Source organism: Limulus polyphemus, unplaced genomic scaffold (assembly GCF_000517525.1).
Source record: "Limulus polyphemus unplaced genomic scaffold, Limulus_polyphemus-2.1.2 Scaffold287, whole genome shotgun sequence".
NCBI classification, from domain to species: Eukaryota; Metazoa; Arthropoda; class Merostomata; order Xiphosura; family Limulidae; genus Limulus; species Limulus polyphemus.
Genome location: NW_013665897.1, coordinates 14,316 through 34,431, shown reverse-complemented (window position 1 = coordinate 34,431; position 20,116 = coordinate 14,316). Strand labels below are relative to the sequence as shown.

Sequence of the window (20,116 nt, the reverse complement as noted above, 5' to 3'; positions counted from 1 at the left end):
CCCAGCCTTGAACCTACCCTACCATCTCACTGACCATGAGAAAAGACATGGTTGTTTGAGAAACAATCCAGCAACTTTCATACTTTGACCTTGAATCCCTTTAGAATATTCAACATTGTCTAGAGCGTCAACCTGCCAAGATTGTTCGAGATTGACTCAATAAGACGGGAGTAATTAACCAACAGACTTTACAAAATAGAAATAGGGTTAAGTTCAGTTTGACAAACTTAAGACATTCCCCATAGTTCATGGTGTTTACTTACAAATGTTGGTTGAGATTAGCCCAATAGGCTCGGAGGAGTTAGGGTGCAAATAAACACACATTTCGTTTTTATGTATATATGGATACCAGTGGCAATAAGAAATAGTCTATTAACAAGTAAAATTTTCTCATACCTGTTTTATTATTATAATGGTAATAAATATTCATCACGTACTTCATTATAAAAAAGAATATATCTTCATTACTTTTAGTCATGAGGCAAAATTAGTATTTATAATCGAACCTATCCTTAAATTGTTCATTTTTCATTATCAGAATGTTCATAAAAGATTAAATTACTGTTCAAAATTTACCGCATTATGCTAAACACAATGTTATTAAAGTGAAGAAAATAACGTCTTATATCTCCCGAATTGTATCTTTATTAGCTGAATATTTTGCTATTACAGACTCATTAGGAGCTATCGAAGCCCTATAAGTTCACTAATTCAGTTGAAACAAAGAAACACTGGATTAGTGAACTTGTAGGAAATCGATAGCTCCTGACGAAACTGTAAACACGAAATTTGAGCTAATAAAGATACATTCTGGAGATATAGGTCGTTATTTTATTTATCTTAACCGAAATGTCTCGTAACAAACTCCAGTTTGCGTTAAACAAAGTTAAAAATAGTAATGTTATTAATATTTGTACTACCTAGTTCACTCTGTTTTATTATTATTTGTGCTATCTAGTTCATTCAACGTTATTATTATTTATACTACCTACTTCACTCAATGTTATTATTATTTGTACTACCTAGTTCATTCAACGTTATTATTATTTGTACTATCTACTTCACTCAATGTTATTATTATTTGTACTACTTAGTTAACTCAGTTTCATTATTATTTGTACTACCTACTTCACTCAACATTATTACTATTTGTACTACCTACTTCACTCAATGTTATTATTATTTGTACTACCTAGTTAACTCAATGTCATTAATATTTGTACTACCTAGTTCACTCTGTTTTATTATTATTTGTACTACCTAGTTCATTCAACGTTATTATTATTTGTACTACCTAGTTAACTCAATGTCATTATTATTTGTACTATCTACTTCACTCAATATATGTCACATCGTAACATTTTGATTTTAAACTTTTCCCGCAAGAATGAACTTTTGAGTCAAGTTTATGCACCCGTACCTCACTTAATATGCATAAAATCGTAAGGTTTTAGTTTTTAAACTATATATCGTAGGATTGACTTTTGAGTCCACTTTATATACTTACTACTTCCATCAATATGTATAAAATCACGTCTTAGTTTTAATACAAAATGACTTATAAACTTGAAAAACAAATTATCATTTTGATTATTAAACGAGAAGAAATTACAGAGAAGAAATCCACGAGCCTAACATCTAATGATGAACACTTTCTTGTTCATCTTTAGAGATAACTTTGGATTTCACTTTAATAATTGTACTTATTTGTAACCAGTAGAACCCCGACATATCGAACTGATAATTTTTGATTGTTAAATACTTGACGATCTTGACTTATCTTTTGTAAATCGTACAAAATGTGGACGTTCCATTACAAAATTTGAACGTTTTTTTTTCAGTGTATCTCAGATTAAACCCATAAATTAATCACAGCCATTCAATTTACCTTTAAACAAGCGGAAAACAGACGACGCCCATAGACTAATTCTAGTGTTTTTGTTACAGTTAATACGGTTCTTTAAAGGAACGACGTTTCGGTTCCTGCTTGTGTAATTCGCTAATGACTAAAGTCCATGGAATTATCTTTATACAGTCATTAAACAAGATGAAGTTCCTGCTCTATAACCATGGATACCAAGAAGGTATTCGCTAATGACTAAAGTCCATGGACTTATCTTTATACAGTCATACCTTTTTGGTATCCAGGTTATAGAGCAGGAACTTCATCTTGTTTAATTCGCTAATGACTAAACTTCATCTTGTTTAATTCGCTAATGACTAAATTTCATCTTTATTTTACTGAGTACTTTGTGGAATATAAATTTCGAATTATTTCAGAAACCTGGGGTAACAACGAAGGCCGACATACACTTTGGTTTTCGTACCTTCTTTGTACCATGTTGGAAAGTTTGTATCACTTCATTGGGTCGGGAGCAAATCGCGTTTCTTGTCACGATCGTTCAAGTACATTTAGGTCTTGTACAATATTGCAATAAATTTTCGTCCTTCACGTTCAAGGTATTTTTTTATTTTATATTTGCTGCAGTTTTTCTTTCTTGGACTAGTGTTTCTGAGTAGCAGTGTGTGCACTTGTGGTTTATAACAGCAATCAATTTCTGAATGTGGATGGGGATGGGGGAGGTGAGATTTGTTAACGATCACTGAGCGAACTTTGACAGTTCAGGGTGGTGGCCACCGTGTGTGACAGAATACTAGTTAGGTAGTTTTATCATATCCTTATATGGCTATGCTGACATTCACCCACACTTGCCATTCTTCGTATTATAGATAATTGTCTTTGAAAATGGTTTGCTTTCCCTATGATATTTTGCATTATGCGTATATTCGTTTGTAAGGGCTATGACGATTACCTCTAGCCATAAGTCTATATATGGCAGCATTGTACTGTTATATAATCAAAAACTTGCTGAACCAAACATATTTACTAAATATGCAAATCGTTCTTTTGAAAATGCGACTGCTTAGCTTTCAAAATGTCATTTTACTGCGCAGTTTTGTAATGTTATTTCAGAGTATCCGAAATACTTCAAATCTGATAACGCAAGCGAGGCAAGGTCGTGGCTTATTACTTATACGTTTTGAGAATTTCACCCAGAGTTTCAAGTATAGCCAAGGCTGTAAACATCTTCGAAAAGCTTTTCTTTTTTTATTTTATTTTCTAAAAATATTTCTTGGTTAAAACGTAATTACATTATAGTACAACATAACTTTAGATAAAATAGTTTCTAATGTTCAAAGCCTAAGCTCTATGACTCTAGGCTTTTAAAGTTTCTCGAATCCCAAATGGCAATATTAAAAAGAAAGAGACGTAGCCCCATGATTGATTTATCTTTTCTCCCACCTTTTTTAAGGATTCCAGGAAACCCGAATAATGCCGATGGAAGATTGATGTCGATATTAGCCAATGCAGAAGACTAATGGAGATGAAGAACATTAATTAATATACTAACTTACGCTATTGCTAACGCTGTGTAAAGACTATGCAAGTGTTTCTTATCTATACCTACACTGGGTGAGATCTGAAACAAAACGAAAAAAATTTCAGTTAATTTACACATCTTCCTGTCTAAAGTTTTCTTGGGTAGATTTGTTAGTTTTTTATTATAGCACGGAGCTGCATACTGGGCAATCTATGCTACTCCCACCACATGGGTCGGGCCCAGTTTCTTAGTGTTATAAACCATCACACTTACTGCTAACAACGGGATAGGGGACATTTATTCAGTGAAACTATTTGTTTGTTTGTAGTTAAGTACAAAGCTACACAATGGGCTATCTGTGCTCTGCCCACCACGGGTATCGAAACCCGGCTTCTAGCGTTGTAAACCATCACACTTACTGCTAACAACGTGATAGGGGACATTATTCAGTGAAACTATTTGTTTGTTTGTTTGTAGTTAAGTACAAAGCTACACAATGGGCTATCTATGCTCTGCCCACCACGGGTATCGAAACCCGGTTTCTAGCGTTGTAAGTTCGCAGACATACCGCTGTGCCACTGGGGGCAACTATTTGTTATGATAATAACTGGAAGGCTGGTTGGTTGTTTTGAATTTCGCGCAAAGCTACACGAGGGCTATCTGCGCTAGCCGTCCCTAATTTAGCAGTGTAAGATTAAAGGGAAGGCAGCTAGTCATCAACACCAACCGCCAACTCTTGGGCTACTATTTTACCAACGAATAGTGGGATTGACCGTAACATTATAACGCTCCCACGGCTGAAACAGCGAGCATGTTTGGTGTGACGGGGACTCGAACCCGCGTCCCGCAGATTGCGAGTCAAGCGGTCTAACCTACTGGCCACGGAACAGATGATGTATGAATGCAGTTATAAGAAATAGCAAATAAAGTCTTTAAGAAGTCGGAAAGAAAATTGAACGACGAATAACTAGTAAACGAGATAAAAAGAATAAATATAATTGATTTGACAAGTTCGTCAAAAACATTTTATACACTTTTTATTAATGGAGTTTCAAGTTGTTTATTTCATGCCCACTTAACTAATCATAAGGATATTACCATTAGAACATTATATTGTGGAACTAGTGTTAAACTTTAGGGTTTACAGGCCGCAGCGCGGTGTCATTTTTCATATTATAAAAAAAAACAACAAAAAAAAAAACGTGCCTGGCATGACCTGGTAATTATGATACTCATTTCACAATCTGCGGGGCTCGTGTTCGAATAACATCACCGAACATGGTCGCCCTTTCAGCCGCAGGGACGTTTTAATGTTACGTAAAAGTAACCCAAGAGTTGGCGGTGGGTGGTGTTGACTAACTGCCTTAAAAATTATGGACGGCTAGCGCAGATAGCCCTCAAGTAGCTTTTCGAGAAGCTCGACAAAACTAACCAACCAAATAACCTGGATCCGAAGTGATTAACACTTTAAAAAACCGTTAGTCTTATCGAATAATAAAAGATAATCCTGGCTTTTTTATCTTTATAATGTCCTATTGCGTTCCTTTATCAGCTTGATTTCACAAACATTTATGAAGGTGTATTTCAGAAAATTTCATCCTAATAAATAAAACAACAAAACCAAAACAGGAGTTTTCTTTGGTAAATGCGTGAATCTTGTCACATTTTGCGATCCATTCATTACCATGTGATCAAAATATGAAAATTACTTTGCCTGATGTTAGACATTTTTGAGAGAAAACAAATCATTAAAAATAAATCGATATTATTCTAGTCCTATCAGATAAAAAATAGCCATAAGATAACGTATGATTACAATCTCTTTACAGCTGGGTCAAACTTATTGTTTGTTTTTGAATTTCGCGCAAAGCTACACGAGGGCTATCTGCGCTAGCCGTCCCTAATTTAGCAGTGTAAGACTAGAGGGAAGGCAGCTAGTCATCACCACCCACCGCCAACTCTTGGGCTACTCTTTTACCAACGAATAGTGGGATTGACCGTCACATTATAAGCCCCCACGGCTGAAAGGGCGAGCATGTTTGGTGGGACGGGGATTCGAACCCACGACCTTCAGATTGCGAGTCGAGTGCCTTATCCATCTGGCCATGCCGGGCCCGGTCAAACTTATAAAATTGTACAGGGCTTATCGTTTAATTGGTATTTTTTGCTGTGTTTTTTTTCTATTGGAAACAAACAAAATGTATTTTAATTACCACTTGGCTGTGTAAAGCCTAATAAGTATCTGTAAAGTCGATTTCAGCTAAGAACACGTCCTATTTCTCTGTTGAAATTTGCAGAAAATCCATTTTTAGTAAAATTTCTACCACTTTTATATAATAATATCTAGTCTGCTAAGAAATATACGAAGGTTATGTTCGTATCATTAATAAAGAACATAGAATCCAAAAATGTTGTTTCATCGAAAAGTATAAACAGGTAAACAAATAATAAACCTTAGAAGTAAAGGTGTCGCTGCTTGGAATGTACTGAAACCCACTGCAAAAAAATGGAAAAGCTTTGAAGGAGAGAGATATCGAACGTTTTATCTTTGAGTATTCTTTCAAATATATTGAGGTACAAGTTATCAAACTTATACCTTTAGACTTTGCTTTTAACTTTTGCAACATTAGCTTCATTTATTATCGTTCCAGACGACAGTTGCACTAAGAAATATTGTGTTGTGAGCTCTTTTTTTTTTTATCTTGGACGGAAATTACGAAAATTGCTGTTGCGAAAAATGGCAAACAAGTACCAAAACATGGCGGAAACTTATTTTACTTTATCAAGGTTTTCTTCTTAAAATTATCAAGATCAATAACAGTTACATTGACATGGAGAGAAGAATAAAACCAGAGTTTTTTTTTTCCTTTTGGGCTGTAAAATATACCCAGCACTTACTGTTCGACATATATTACTTGCTTATTTTTTCAAAGTTTGCTGAGCTTCATGCAGTTTGGTGTTGGTAAAACAGGGACCTGTTCTGTTAAGTTACACGAGGTACAGCATAACTGGAAACTGGAGGGGGGAGGGATTATTGATGTAAAGATCTAACAAACATACAAGTAGTTTTAATGTTGTAGACATTTCTGCTATAATGAGCAGAGCGTAGTTTCCAAAGCTCAGAAGACAGAAGAGGTGTACTTTCTATAGGTAACATGGTGTAAGAGACAAGTATTTTTTATGTCGTAAACATTTCTGCTACAATGAACAAAGCGTAGTTTCCAAAGCTCAGAAGACAGAAGAACGAGGTGTACCTTCTATAGGTAACATGGTATAAGAGACAAGTAAACAATGACGTTATGCGTGGTAACACAAACCTACAATGGCGGGTGACTAATCAAATTTTTTTAAGAAACTGGTCTAGAGGTCATGAACTTTATAGTCTCGCTCATATTTCAGTTCGAGGCAACATTTCTTATCAGTATTTCGATATGAAATCCCGTGGTAACCCGACTGACATTTACAAGAAATGTCAATGAGAAATGTGATAATTAGGTGTGTTTTTTGTTTTGTTTTAGCCATATCGAGCTGTTTGTTCATTGCAATGGAAATGTAAGCAAAAATTTCGAATATAAAATTTGTAATATTAATCTTTCTCGACAGATGGGCGTACTATATTCAACCTAGTTGTTTTAGTGTTCATTAAATTCAAGCTGAAATGTTGTTGAGGTTTAAGGATAATTTTGAGAATAAAGTGTTAATTTCTATGGGTCATACCAGTAGTATCTTGAGATGACTAGGATTGTTTTTTTATACTTGTTACGAATAACTCAGCAACAAGGCATTGCTGAAAGCTTTTTTTTTTGTTTTGCTATTAAGCACAGAGCTACACATTAAGCTGTCTGTGCTTTGCCATGCTCCGGTATCGAAACCCAACTTATAGTGCTATATGCCATCTAACTTACACCTGGATCACCGGGGTCATGGGAGCTTGAATCAGGCTATGAAAATTAAAATGAAGCTCATGTGAACTAAGGCTAGTTAGCATAATTGTTATTGAATGTAACGATAAGAATAAATAAATCTGTGAAACACATAAAGTTTATGAGAAACAAATCCGCTTGAAAATTCTTGTCTGTAATGACTCAATAATATCATATACCTAACAATCAACTCTCTGAAAACTCAGAACATGTTTGTTTGTTGTTAAGCACAAAGCTTCATAATGAGCTATTTGAACTGTATACGTCGTAGGGATTAAACTCTGAATTTTAGCGCCATATCTCCTCCAGCTTTTCTTCTTAAATATACCTGCAGACGAATTCGAAGACAGAAGATAATGTAGATATTAACGACTATAAAACTCACTAACTCCTGAACTGTCGGAAAAACTTTTAAGGAGCTCGTTTTACCCAAGCTAGAATTATATTATATTTGATTTGCTTAAGGACGATTAATATTCGTCTAGAGAAAAGTACTTTCGATATATATGATTTGATAAAAATATAGAATTCAATACTAGGAGCATTAAGTTTTTTGCAGTAAGTAATTCAATTTTCTTTAACGAATTTGGATGTGTAAACTACATTGTGAAAGATGGCTTTAGTTTTCTTCTTCTTCTTCTTATTATTATTATTCCGTAACGATTTTTTATCTACAATGAACATTCTTACGATTTTTGTGTTTTTGCTCAAATGTTGTCCACATGTATATAAGCGATAAGCTATAAGTTATAAAATGTTATATATTACGAATAAAATTGTATGTTACGTTTTATTTAAATATAGTGAAAGTATCGCCATCTCTTGAGAATTTTATGAAATAAACACGAGTGCAAATTTATTGACTATATTTGATACTTATCTACACGGAATATCACAATTGTTTTTGTCCCTTTTGTTTTTCAAGTTGTGGCATGCCTTTCCTAAAGGCAAAACTTACTCTTTTTAAATTATTATTTGTTATTTTAATATATACATTAATATATTTTAACTTTCGAGTACACTTTCATGCTACTTAAAAATACTTAATTAGAAAAATAAAATACGTAGGAGACCATCTAACACATTGTCACATTAAAGCTCTCCTTGAAGCAATAAAGATGGGCCAACTGAAGAACTTACATACAAATAACAGAGGATACCTTAAGTGTATGTGATTTCTGATCAAAGATGAAATCGTTGCAATCTAGAAATTATTTTTAATAATGTTATCTCAAAAAGAGAGGATAAACTTGAGAGTTTCAAACACAAACACTCGAAATATCTGTTATAGAAATCTAGTGGAACAAAAATGTTATACTAAAACTGGCAATAAAAAGTTTACTGAGTAAAAAAAGAAGCACAGTTTCTTAGCTAAAGGTCCGGCATGGCCAGGTGGTTAAGGCACTCGCAATCTGAGGGTCGCGGGTTCGAATCCCCGTCACATCAAACATGCTCGCCCTTTCGGCCGTAGGGGCGTTATAATGTGACGGTCAATCCCACTATTCGTTGGTAAAAGAGTAGCTCAAGAGTTGGCGGTGGGTGGTGATGACTAGCTGCCTTCCCTCTAATCTTACACTGCTAAATTAGGGACGGCTAGCGCAGATAGCCCTCGTGTAGCTTTGCGTGAAATTAAAAAAAACAAAACTGGCTATCTTTCCTCTGATCAAAGTTAGGGAAGGTGGTAAAAATACAAATGGAAGCCGGTGGGAACGATTGTAACGTGAAGTCGCAGTTATCACCTTACTCTGGTGGAGGTTCGGTTAACTAATGTGTGCTAAGTTCCATTGGTTGACCATAGAATTTTTATTTTCTTAGTATTGTTTACAATTAATATTTACTATTTTAAAACTCCGTTAACGTTAGGAAAATTGAAGTATCTGGTGAATTAAATCCTTTTTTTCTGACTTTTGTGACAAAAAAAATTTAGTTACTTTTTAAATTTTCTAGTTTTTTTTTTTGAAGTTATACCCAAAGCTACACAATGGGCTATCTGTGCTCTGTCCACCACGGGTATCGAAACCCGTATTTCTAGCGTTGTAAGTCCGCAGACATACAGCTGTGCCACGTGGGGGGCTAAATGTTCTAGTATCGTTTTATAATATGTAATTAAACCTGAAAGCTTCGTTAGAATATTGTACATTAATTTGTTAATTTGTACTTAATAATTAAAAGAAAATATTTTAACTTGACAGTGTTGTAGGAGGAAAGAGTTTTTACAGGGGAAAGAATTGTGGAAAAATGTTTATTATTCATGAATCAATTGTAGTATGTTAAACTACAGAGAGTTATCTATATGTTATGTTGATTTTAATGAAATCGTATATGTAGAGTATAATGCGTGATTGAAGAAACACGTACTCATGTGTTGAAACAGCAGGCTTAAATATCACAAAATCGCCCTATTCAGTTTTATAAAACAATCACCAAAAGTAGACACTATATTGGACACTTGGTTGGAAATCTGAAGAAAATAACTTGTTATTTGTTTCTTCTGCCAAGACATGGCTAGTCTTCATTTTAAAGTCCATTGAATTAATTGATTCAGAGAACGAGTATATTTGTGTTTTATTCTTCGTCTCGTCGTGCTTTCCTCTTCTTTAAAGCTCTTGTATCCAAGTGACGTTATCAGAGTTGTAGCCTGACACGAATCCGGGTATGTTAAAAGTTTATAACTTCTGTAAGACTTCATTTACTTTAAACAGGAGTTTGTAAGATATTATAATATTTCCAATAATACACAGTAAAACAGTCACAATAAAAAATAGTGCATTCCGACTAGTTCACGGGTGCAATAGCATTGTCAAATCTGCAAATTGTTGAATTATTACCTAAAATTGTTTCAAAATCGTTTGTTAAAGAATATACTTAGATCATTTATGTACGACGTTTTTAACGTTCTAGAAATATATATATACGTATATATAACATGAAGAACAGATAGGAACATAACCTTAAAGTAATATAATATTAGTGGAAGAGCCCCCCAGTGGCACAGCGGTATGTCTGCGGACTTACAACTTTAGAATCCGGGTTTAGATACCCGTGGTGGGCAGAGCACAGATAGTCCATTGTGTAGCTTTGTGCTTAATTACAAACAAAATATTAGTGAAAGATTAACAACAGCAGTATAATTTATTAGTACAAATGGTCAGGAAAGGTACGAAAAACTTGAAGGAGTCTATGGACGTCAAATATATAAATAACAGATCAAATAGCTTTTTTATTTTTCTAATTAATATAGTTTACTTCATCAAACATAACACAAAGTCTATAAGGAGTAAAGATAAATGTAAAAGAAAATGTGAATAATGGGCATATTGACGTAGGCACTATATTATTTCGTGTTGTTTTTAGTTTACGTGGAAATACGGGGATTTTTGGTTATTGTATGACAAGTTTTTTTAGGATGATATAATCTAATGGTGTCCAATTACAGCCTTTTATTCTTATTAGTATGTTTATGTTGTTTAAAGTAAGATAATAGACATAACGGTCTAAGCCTTTTGAAGGTTAGACCGAAAACACGCGTGTTTAAGATGGAAGGCACACACACAAAAAAAAAGCTGATGGCCGATTTCTGATAATATAGAGTTCTGAGAGGATGTTTTTACACACAGTTTGTAAATTAACTATGAAGGAAGACAAGAAGATAAGTTGGTAAACAGAGAGCTAACTGACTAGATTTTTACGGTAACAAAGAAACTGAGCTGATAAAATTGCACTTTTTTATTTCTTCTTTTCCAGAGCGTGAAAGAGAACGTATTATCATCCACATCCAGGATGTCAACGATGAACCACCTTACTTCATCAATCGTCCGTTACCATTACAAGCAGTAGTCCAACTTAACGCTGTTCCTGGCACGTCAGTCTTCAAACTTCAAGCCCGAGATCCAGACACCGACCATAATATTCACTATGTATTAGTCCGCGACAGAAGTGAGTCACTTCAACTACGATTGTTACTCATCACGGATGTTACTTTTTATGAATAATCAACGTTATCCGTTAATGAACATTCGTGTGTCATTTTAGATATACGACTTGGTGAAAGTTACTTAACATAAATCTCTTAGTTCATTGAATGTTTTTTTTTCCCATTTTGATTTGATTGATTTCCACTTTATATAGTGTGAAACGGAATTTTTAGCCCTAATTAATGCAGTAACAGTGCGCGGAATAATCGTATCAATTTAAAAAAAAACCGAAATTAACTTTTTGTGTGCTTATATTCTTTGCATTAACAAAGTTAAAAAGTAACAATAGCCCAGGGCATTTATTTCATTATTAAGATCTACATCTAATCGAAGTAAGTTAATTTGATGTGGACGAAGTTACAGAGTTTTTTCGGGTTATATTGGTCACCAGATTTAATTACAAGTGGAAACATTCTAAAATAAAATATGTGATTGAAAACTATTCATCTTATCAAGTTTCTAATACACTTAACTACTGACAATAAGTATAATTACAAACTTATTAAAATGAATTTTTAAGAATATCATATTCTAATCTTTAAAACTTCTTTCTAAATGAGTTTTTACTGTTATTATTTTCACATTAAAGCTGAAGACGTGTTTTTCTCAGACAAATCATGACTTTGTTGTTGTTCTTTTCATATTTTCCAAGAAAATACAAATTACATGAACACAAAATTATACAAGGACACTTATCCTTTGATGTTATTTTAAAGAAGAGGAAGAAGAATTTTACTTTTCGTCCTGTTGGAAAATGTGTGAACTAGTTTAGGGTGAATGTCAGAATGAGTCTAGATAAATTTGAAGTTAGGTAATGTAAGGTAGACAATGTGGGAAGGGTTAAACGTTCTTAGTAAAAGAGGTATCTACAGAAATAGAATCTCCACACACGTAAAGACAGACTCTCTATCGGATTTAACATTTATTCACAAGAGCAGATACGGGTGTTTAAAGCTCACAACGTCTGACATCTAAAACTACCGTTTACCGATTGCAGTAAGTTGTAGGAAGATTGGTGCTCCAAATGAAACACTCATAAAATAAAAAATTAAAACCCATTTCTCCAATCAGACCCCTATGGGTGATAAAACCAACTTATTTCTTGAAGTTGGCATTTCAAACCTATAATGGCCGCATGCATGTATGAACATATAATAAAACTTAAGATACCTAGGTTAAAAATCACCATTTTTAGACGAATAAAAATATTTTCCCCTCATAATTCCAGAAAAAGGTATCAGTTAAGTCAACATAAGTGCTATGTTATCATTATATATTCACGTATATTTATTGTAAACGTTTATATTAGCTGGAGGTCGATTTGAGGTGGATGAACGGTCCGGAGAGGTGAGGACTAGAGGTAAAGAACCATTCATGTTGGACAAGGAGTACGTTTTGTACATTAAAGCAGAAGACCGCAATGGAAAGATCAGTCAGTACAAATACCAGTCCACCCCTGAAATGAGACTGTCTATCATGGGAGGAAAACGGGCTCCGCAGTTTTACATGGAAAAATATGAGACCAGTATTCCAGAGAACCAGAAGAAAGACAGTCTTTTTTTCTTACTCTGATCCATCACAGCCATGACCTGTGAAGTTAACAATTAATCTTTTTTTCTTACTCTGACCATGACCTGTGAAGTTAACAATTCTGTGATAGATCAGAGTAGAAAAAAAGACTAATTGTTAACTTCACAGGTCATGGCTGTGATAGATCAGAGTAAGAAAAAAACACTAATTGTTAACTTCACAGGTCATGACTGTGATAGATCAGAGTAAAAAAAAAGACTAGTTGTTAACTTCACAGGTCGTGGCTGTGATAGATCCGGGAAGAAAAACAAACTATAAATCTTAATACCTTTTTAAAATCTAAAATTTCCATTGTAACAAAATTATAAAACAAGAAGTTTGTTTTTTATATTTTCGAAGACAGCCTCTTTCTTTACACATATAAAGCAATATAAAGTTTCATTGGATAACAATATCATTGATCTAGTTTAGCCGACTTTGTTCAAAACTGTAGTTTTCTGTTGGTTTTGTTTCGTAGTCTATGTCTGCATGTTTCATATAACACTTCACTATTATGCTTAGGTGAAGCCATGAATTCAGAATTCCTTTTTTGAAAGTAAATAGTCTTTTAAAATTCAGTTGGCGACTAATATTTTGCACGTGTTGTTTCGGTTTCGAAACGCGAGAATGGTGTTTTTTTTTAAAGGCTTTTTCATGTTAATATTCACTTTTAGAGAACATCCATTGCATGTTGACATGTGACGTGGTCAGTGTATTCTAGGAATTCGCAAGAACGAAAAACTCATAATGATTAATATTTTTTTTTCTACTACAGTGTCATCGAGGTCAAGGCCAAGTCATTCGCTGACCGTTTGATTCGGTACACTCTACGAGCTAAGGGATCGGGCGCTGGAACCTTTAATATAGATTCTTCTGTTGGTATTGTGAAATTAGCCAAGGACCTTGACTACGAAGACCTTCGACAACCCCAAACATATTTCTTAGTGGTAACTGCAACAGAAGATTCAGGGGGTTTCTCAACATCTGTTGATGTGAGTGTATTTTCATTTTGCACGTGTGTGATTTATTTTTTTAATCGATATATTTTTTTTAAATAAAAAGAAACTGGTGAGAAGATAAATGTACCAAGTGTTTTAAATTTTTTCTCCTCTACATTTAATTAATTTTCTTTGAATTTCAGATTTAGTGCTTTAACATGGCACAGTTTTATTTTGTTGAAAGCACAGTTTTGGTTTACTATTAAAATCGACTATAGATTTGTTTGTTTGTTTTTAGTTAAGCACAAAGCTACACAATGGGGTATCCATGATGTGCCCTCCACGGGTATCGAATCCCGGTTTTTAGCGTTGTAAGTCCGCGGACATACCGCTGTGCCACTGGAGGGCTCGACTCCAGAACCAATAAAACAGAAGCACAGCATAAGAACGTTAATTGCTCATCTCATTGTTTCATATAATAATGCTAACACCTTATTCATGAAAATCATAGTATCTTGAAGTGATTTGAAACAGACTTATTAATAACATCAGACCAAAATTAGCCAACTAAATAAATCAGAACAATAAACTAACATAGCAAATAATGTATTTGATTTCATAAACCAGTCTAACTATAATTATACAATGTCTTACAAAAATTTACAATAAAACAGTTATTATGGAAATTTCCAGCCGTAATCTCACTAATATTTCACAAAGTTAAGAATGGAAAGTAGTTGTCATTCGCGTTAAAAAATGACAAATGAAAACGTAATAAAACTACTTTGTATACATATAAACATATCAAACATTATAACCAACATTGTTAATGAAACTAACTTTAGTGAAAAACGAATATAACTTTACTATTTTACTAACATCTACAAATATTTCAAGCGATCTGTTTCAGTCGAAATGTAATATTTTAATTTTTATAATTATTATTCGTTTATCGTTTATTACGTGTGAAGAATCTATAAAATAGACGATATACTGATAAATGTAGCTCATAACAATACATTAGTTCTCAGGTGAACGTGAACTGGTCTTTAAAACTTCGAGCACATTTGTCCTTTCCTGTCAAGTTTGTCTGAAATGATATAGACATTCAACGTAAAAAAAAAAGTACAATAATATTTTCCGTAACAAAGAGAAAAAAATAATCACATTATTGTGTAGTACGGATTACTGATGATCATAATTTAACATTACAATGGTATATTCAACTAAGCCTATAACGTTAATAAAAATATCCGTTCCACCAATATAAGTTCTGTTTTGGTAAGATAATCGTCCTTTCAAATAAGGTTGATTTTAATTTAGTGTTACTGGTAGAATTTATTCAAAACAATTAAACCGAAATTATTTGGAAATATTACTAGATAATAAGAAAAAAAATGTATTAATATCCACAGATGATGTGCGTTTTCATGGTAAAGACACATCGGGCTATCTTCTGTGTCCAATGAGGGGAGGAATTTTAGCTTGATTTTAGCTTTGCAAATCCGAAGGCTTACCGCTGTTCCACTGGGGGATCCCAGAGATGGATAAGTAAATAATATTAGAAACCTTCACTTCTGTTTCGATCAACATTTAATGAATATGGTATTGACCTAATAGCTCATTTCACTCCGCAGAAAAGCTCATTAGAATGAAATCAATAAAATATTATCATTCAAAATTGTACATAGACCCATAGTATTTTTGATAAAGCTCAAATTCAGCCTATTTTCCAGAAAATATTGCTGAGAGATATTGATGTTAAGATTCGTTTAATAAAAAAGTGTTTAAATAAAAGTATGAGTCTTTTTTTTTAGAGGGGGGGGTTGAAACGTATCAGTCACGTGGGTCCTATATAGAAATTATTTCCCAAGCGCTATTAAGAGCGATATCTTTCTCATCTGAAGCAAAATTAAAAAATAAAATCTCCAAACGTCTTGAATGTGAAAGGAGTAAAAAGTACCAGTGAAGCTTGAGAGAGACAAAGTTAATCGCGTGAAGATTTCACTTGCATGTCACGTGTTTTTATTTGTTATTCACGCGAAGATTTTATTTGTTAGTCACTTAAGATATTTCTTGTCAATTACCAGAAGATTTTATTTGCTAATTGGTAGGCAGTTAGCAGGTTAATTGGCAAAAAATCCCGATTTTCTTTGCTATTCAACAACATATCTTACTTGCTAATCATTATACAATGTTTTTGGCTAATCTCCGTAAGATTTTTCTCATTTGTCAAGAGAAGGTTTTACTTAAATAAAGTTTCTATCTATTACTATGTAACAGAAGGTTATAAGGATATACATTTCGACACTTTCATGTGTCCTCTTTAATTTAACCTTTGTCAGTAAAAGAATCACCATCGCAGCATATTTTAATACAAAAATCCATGTTACTTCAGGGCATGAGACGTGAGAAAGGGGTTCAATTTAAAATGACTCTAAGAAGTGTTCAAGTCTGGCAATCTTTGGATTAAGGGACTTTCCACAAATCTCCTTTCGACATGATTTCTTGTATTATATATTATTTGGGCTGATTTCCAGTTGATTCGATGATCAAGACTGGTCATATGTAGCCTCCACCATAGCTGAGCGTCAAGTATGTGGACTTATAATGACAAAAATCGGGTTTCGAAACCCGTGGTGAGAGTGTATAGAATATATCTCATTGTATAGCTTTGCACTTAACGACAAACAAAGAAAAACAAACAGAAATCCTCATATGTAGAAAAATTGTATTGTTTATTTGACATTTGCGCGTCTTGTATCTAAATATCTTCCTTTTTGACCAACGTAAACACTTTCTCAAGATTGTCAATTTACTGTAAAAAAATACTCAAATTTTTATCTTGAGGTACAGACTTTCGAGTGTAAGAAATTTTTAATGGTGCTGGGATATTTATAAACAACTTTAAAAGTGTTGTCAATACTAGAGCTGTCGTTGATGCTTATTATTTAATTATATTTTCACATACAGATTTTAATGGTTACTGGTTGTTATTCCTGAAAAACTGTCTTCCTTGCCTTAAAAAATCTATAAGATTCTGTAACCGTTCGAAAATCTTATAAGTATTTTTGTTTTCTTTATCAAGATCGTGTGGTGACATGTTCTATAACCTCCTAAAAGCATTGATGTTATAACTGATGTTTTTTTACCATTTTGTAGTGGCACGCGCCAAAGTGAACATAGCTTAAAGAGGTTGTTGGTTTTCTATAGATACAAAGAACAAGTTTTGTTTCTGCTCATGCTATCAACACATCTAAAAATGGGAGCTTGATCTTTACTTGCTAATCATCATATAATGTTTCATGCTAATCAAAAGATTTTCCCAGTGATTGATAACTAAAAACATTCTGTCGACAAATAAACTATTTTACTTGCTAGTCACTATACAATATTTCTTGCTAATCACAAGAATATTTTCCCATTTGTAGACAGAAGGTTTTACTTATTAACCGCTAGGCTATTTTACTTGCTAATCACAATTCAATGTTTCTTGCCAATTTCCAGAAGATTTTTCTCAGTTCTCGATAGAAGTTTTTACTTGGTAGCCATCATAATGACACGTAACGTTTTGCAGAACCAATAATGAATATCATCACCGAACTTCATTCGTAAACAGTAAATGAAATGATCGTGGATTGTGAGATTTGTTTTTCGTTCCTTATTTCAGCTAACAATCACAGTACATGATGTCAATGACAATCCTCCACGTTTTGAACTTCCCGACTACCAAGCCCATAACGTTGACGAGGACATTCCACAAGGAACCTCAGTTTTACAAGGTGCGTGTGAACGCTGTCATTACTAGTATAAGTGAAAACAGCATCATTATTGTTCTTGAGGACCTGATAAATTTATTTGGCATTTCAATTTTTCTTTAGTTTCAACGAGTAGAAAACTGCAAATCTCATATCAAGGTAGAGAGAGTTTGTAGTCAATTTATAAGGTAAAAATAAACCACTTAAGAAATATATCTGGTTCTAAAATGTCACGGAATTGGATTGAATACGAAAGCGTGTGATGTCTAGATCACTGATGCGATACTATATACGTTATCGTAAAGGTTTAAATATTTAGAATCTTTAAAAAGTTAATAATATTCCTGGATACGTGCTAAGGGTTTGCTATTGAAATACATTTCGATGTGAATATACTTGAATTACTTTCTGTAAATTTCATGCAAGACCAACAATGAGGAGAAAGCGAGGAGATAAGTTATGTGGAAAATATGGTTTATGGGTTTGAAAAAAGGAGTAAGGCTTTTAAGTTAAGCCTTAAAGAGAAAAATGCAAACAACTTTAAAATATATGCGCGAATATAGGGCTGCTACTGTAGTGTATGATAAGGTGAAAGGAAGATGCCGACGTCTGAACTGTGTCTACTTTGTGTGTATTTTTCTATAATTAAAGCTAGAATATATAAATTAAGAAGTACAGGTGAGTTTTGAAAATATTTTCACATGCACACAAGAAATGCCTACCTACCAAACAGAACTAAAATGGTACGTTTATATAATACGAGAAAGATTTATTCTGTGTATTAGTAGGATAAATAAAAAAGAAAATCAATAAAATTAGATGAAGAATTTTTTTTAAGTTCACAATTTTGATTTTACTATTTTATATATATAATTGCTTTGAATGGCCTGGTTGGTGTTCAGTTTGTTATCAGATTCAAATATTAATATTGCTATTAAGTTTCTTAATTCTACAACACTTAGAAATAAAAATATAAGATATTTATTAGTTTCTGTATTTAGAACAACTTTATTGATTGGTATTTCTATTATTGCTAACCTAAATCCGTACTTTTTGTGAAGGTTAATTTATGTCAAGAAACGTAAACCGAGGTGCATTAAATTTAACACACCGATAATTTCATTATTTTCAGTAATCAGAATATTAATAAATAGATCGCTTTTATATCAGCTTATATGCTTGCGATAATGTCTACTTTTTTATACATACCTTAAACTATATAGGGCCAGGAATGGTCTTGGCTAATGGTTAATGTGCCGGACTGTGGAACAGAAGGCCCAAAGCTCCAATCGCAATATGCTACTGAACACACTTAGCACTTTCAGCTGGGGGAATGTTTGATTGTGAAAATCAATCTCACTTTTTGGTTAAAAGTAGCCGCGTGTGTGGCGGATGGTACTGATTGGTTTCTCCTCTGGTTAGCAGCTCCAAACTATGGATTGCTGTGCATGTATCTCAGAGATTGAACGTTTAAAGATACATAGCTTAAAGATGAATATAGCCAAATACCTCTTGGCATATTCTTACAGAAGCATTAATTTTGTTTAACCCAGATTCTTGGAATTATATCTAGATATGTGTGTATATAGACATACATAAATATAACAACTAAACGTTTTGAAGAAAATAAAACTGAAAATAGTAGATGACACGTCCACCAAGTTTAACATTATATTCCAATTAATAAACCAGGTAGGGTGCTTTAAGTGCCTTAGATACTCCGCAGACCCCAAAAATGTCCAGTGTTTTTAGTTCTTTAGTAGAGATCTTTGAACGTCTACAGTACAAGTGCTATAATTTACTGTGATTCACGCAGTAACATTATTTTCACTGGTCTTTATATAATTACTCTTTTACGTACAAATACACGCGTATAGGTAGAACTGAATACCACTATTTCTACATTACTTGCAGTGTCTGCATCAGATATGGATTCTGACAAAAATGCTGAAATAACGTACACTATCGAGAGTCAAGTTTTCACAATTGACAACAGAGGAATCATATATTCAAATAAAAGATTGGATGCTGACGTTAACAATACCTACGAATTTACTGTCGAGGCCATTGACCACGGAGATCCTCAGTTGACTGGCACAGCTACTGTTCGAATTTACACAGAAAACAAAAACGACGAATTTCCTAAGTTCAGCCAGGACGTTTACACCCCTAACGTAGATGAAAATGCAGGGCCTAATACTTTAGTAACCACGGTAGTCGCCAGTGACAAGGATGGTGATAATATTCATTTTGGATTTGTTGGAGGAGGAACCGTCTCAGGCATGTTTCAGATCGAGGAAAGAACAGGTAATTAAAGTTTTTGACTCTTTGTTTTCTTTATTCGTTTTTTTTTAAGGTTTTCCATTAGTTAGAGAATTGTTCAGTCGTGTCCCGCTAGGGGCTCTCAAGGATTGGAGAGATTATTAAATATGAAAATGACGATCTGGATGTCACAGTTTAACATATTTTGCTCTAACAGTTTTTCTTAAATGTAAATATAAAAGTCTCGTTATCGTTTAAACCTTGTGCAGCCACCTTAAGGGGAAGAAACAACAAAGTTTCAGCTTACAT

General features: G+C 33.6%; 1 protein-coding gene across 1 annotated transcript in view; it reads left to right on the top strand.

Annotated features, from left to right (window-relative positions):
• LOC106457052 (neural-cadherin-like) overlaps nucleotides 1-20,116 on the top strand; it is a 137,625-nt gene that overhangs the window by 104,972 nt on the left and 12,537 nt on the right. The window contains exons 3-8 of the mRNA XM_022382870.1: nucleotides 11,051-11,242; nucleotides 12,590-12,831; nucleotides 12,942-12,946; nucleotides 13,625-13,841; nucleotides 17,458-17,569; nucleotides 19,460-19,852. Coding sequence (XP_022238578.1) covers nucleotides 11,051-11,242; nucleotides 12,590-12,831; nucleotides 12,942-12,946; nucleotides 13,625-13,841; nucleotides 17,458-17,569; nucleotides 19,460-19,852 — 1,161 coding nt within the window. The remainder of the gene's footprint in view (nucleotides 1-11,050; nucleotides 11,243-12,589; nucleotides 12,832-12,941; nucleotides 12,947-13,624; nucleotides 13,842-17,457; nucleotides 17,570-19,459; nucleotides 19,853-20,116) is intronic.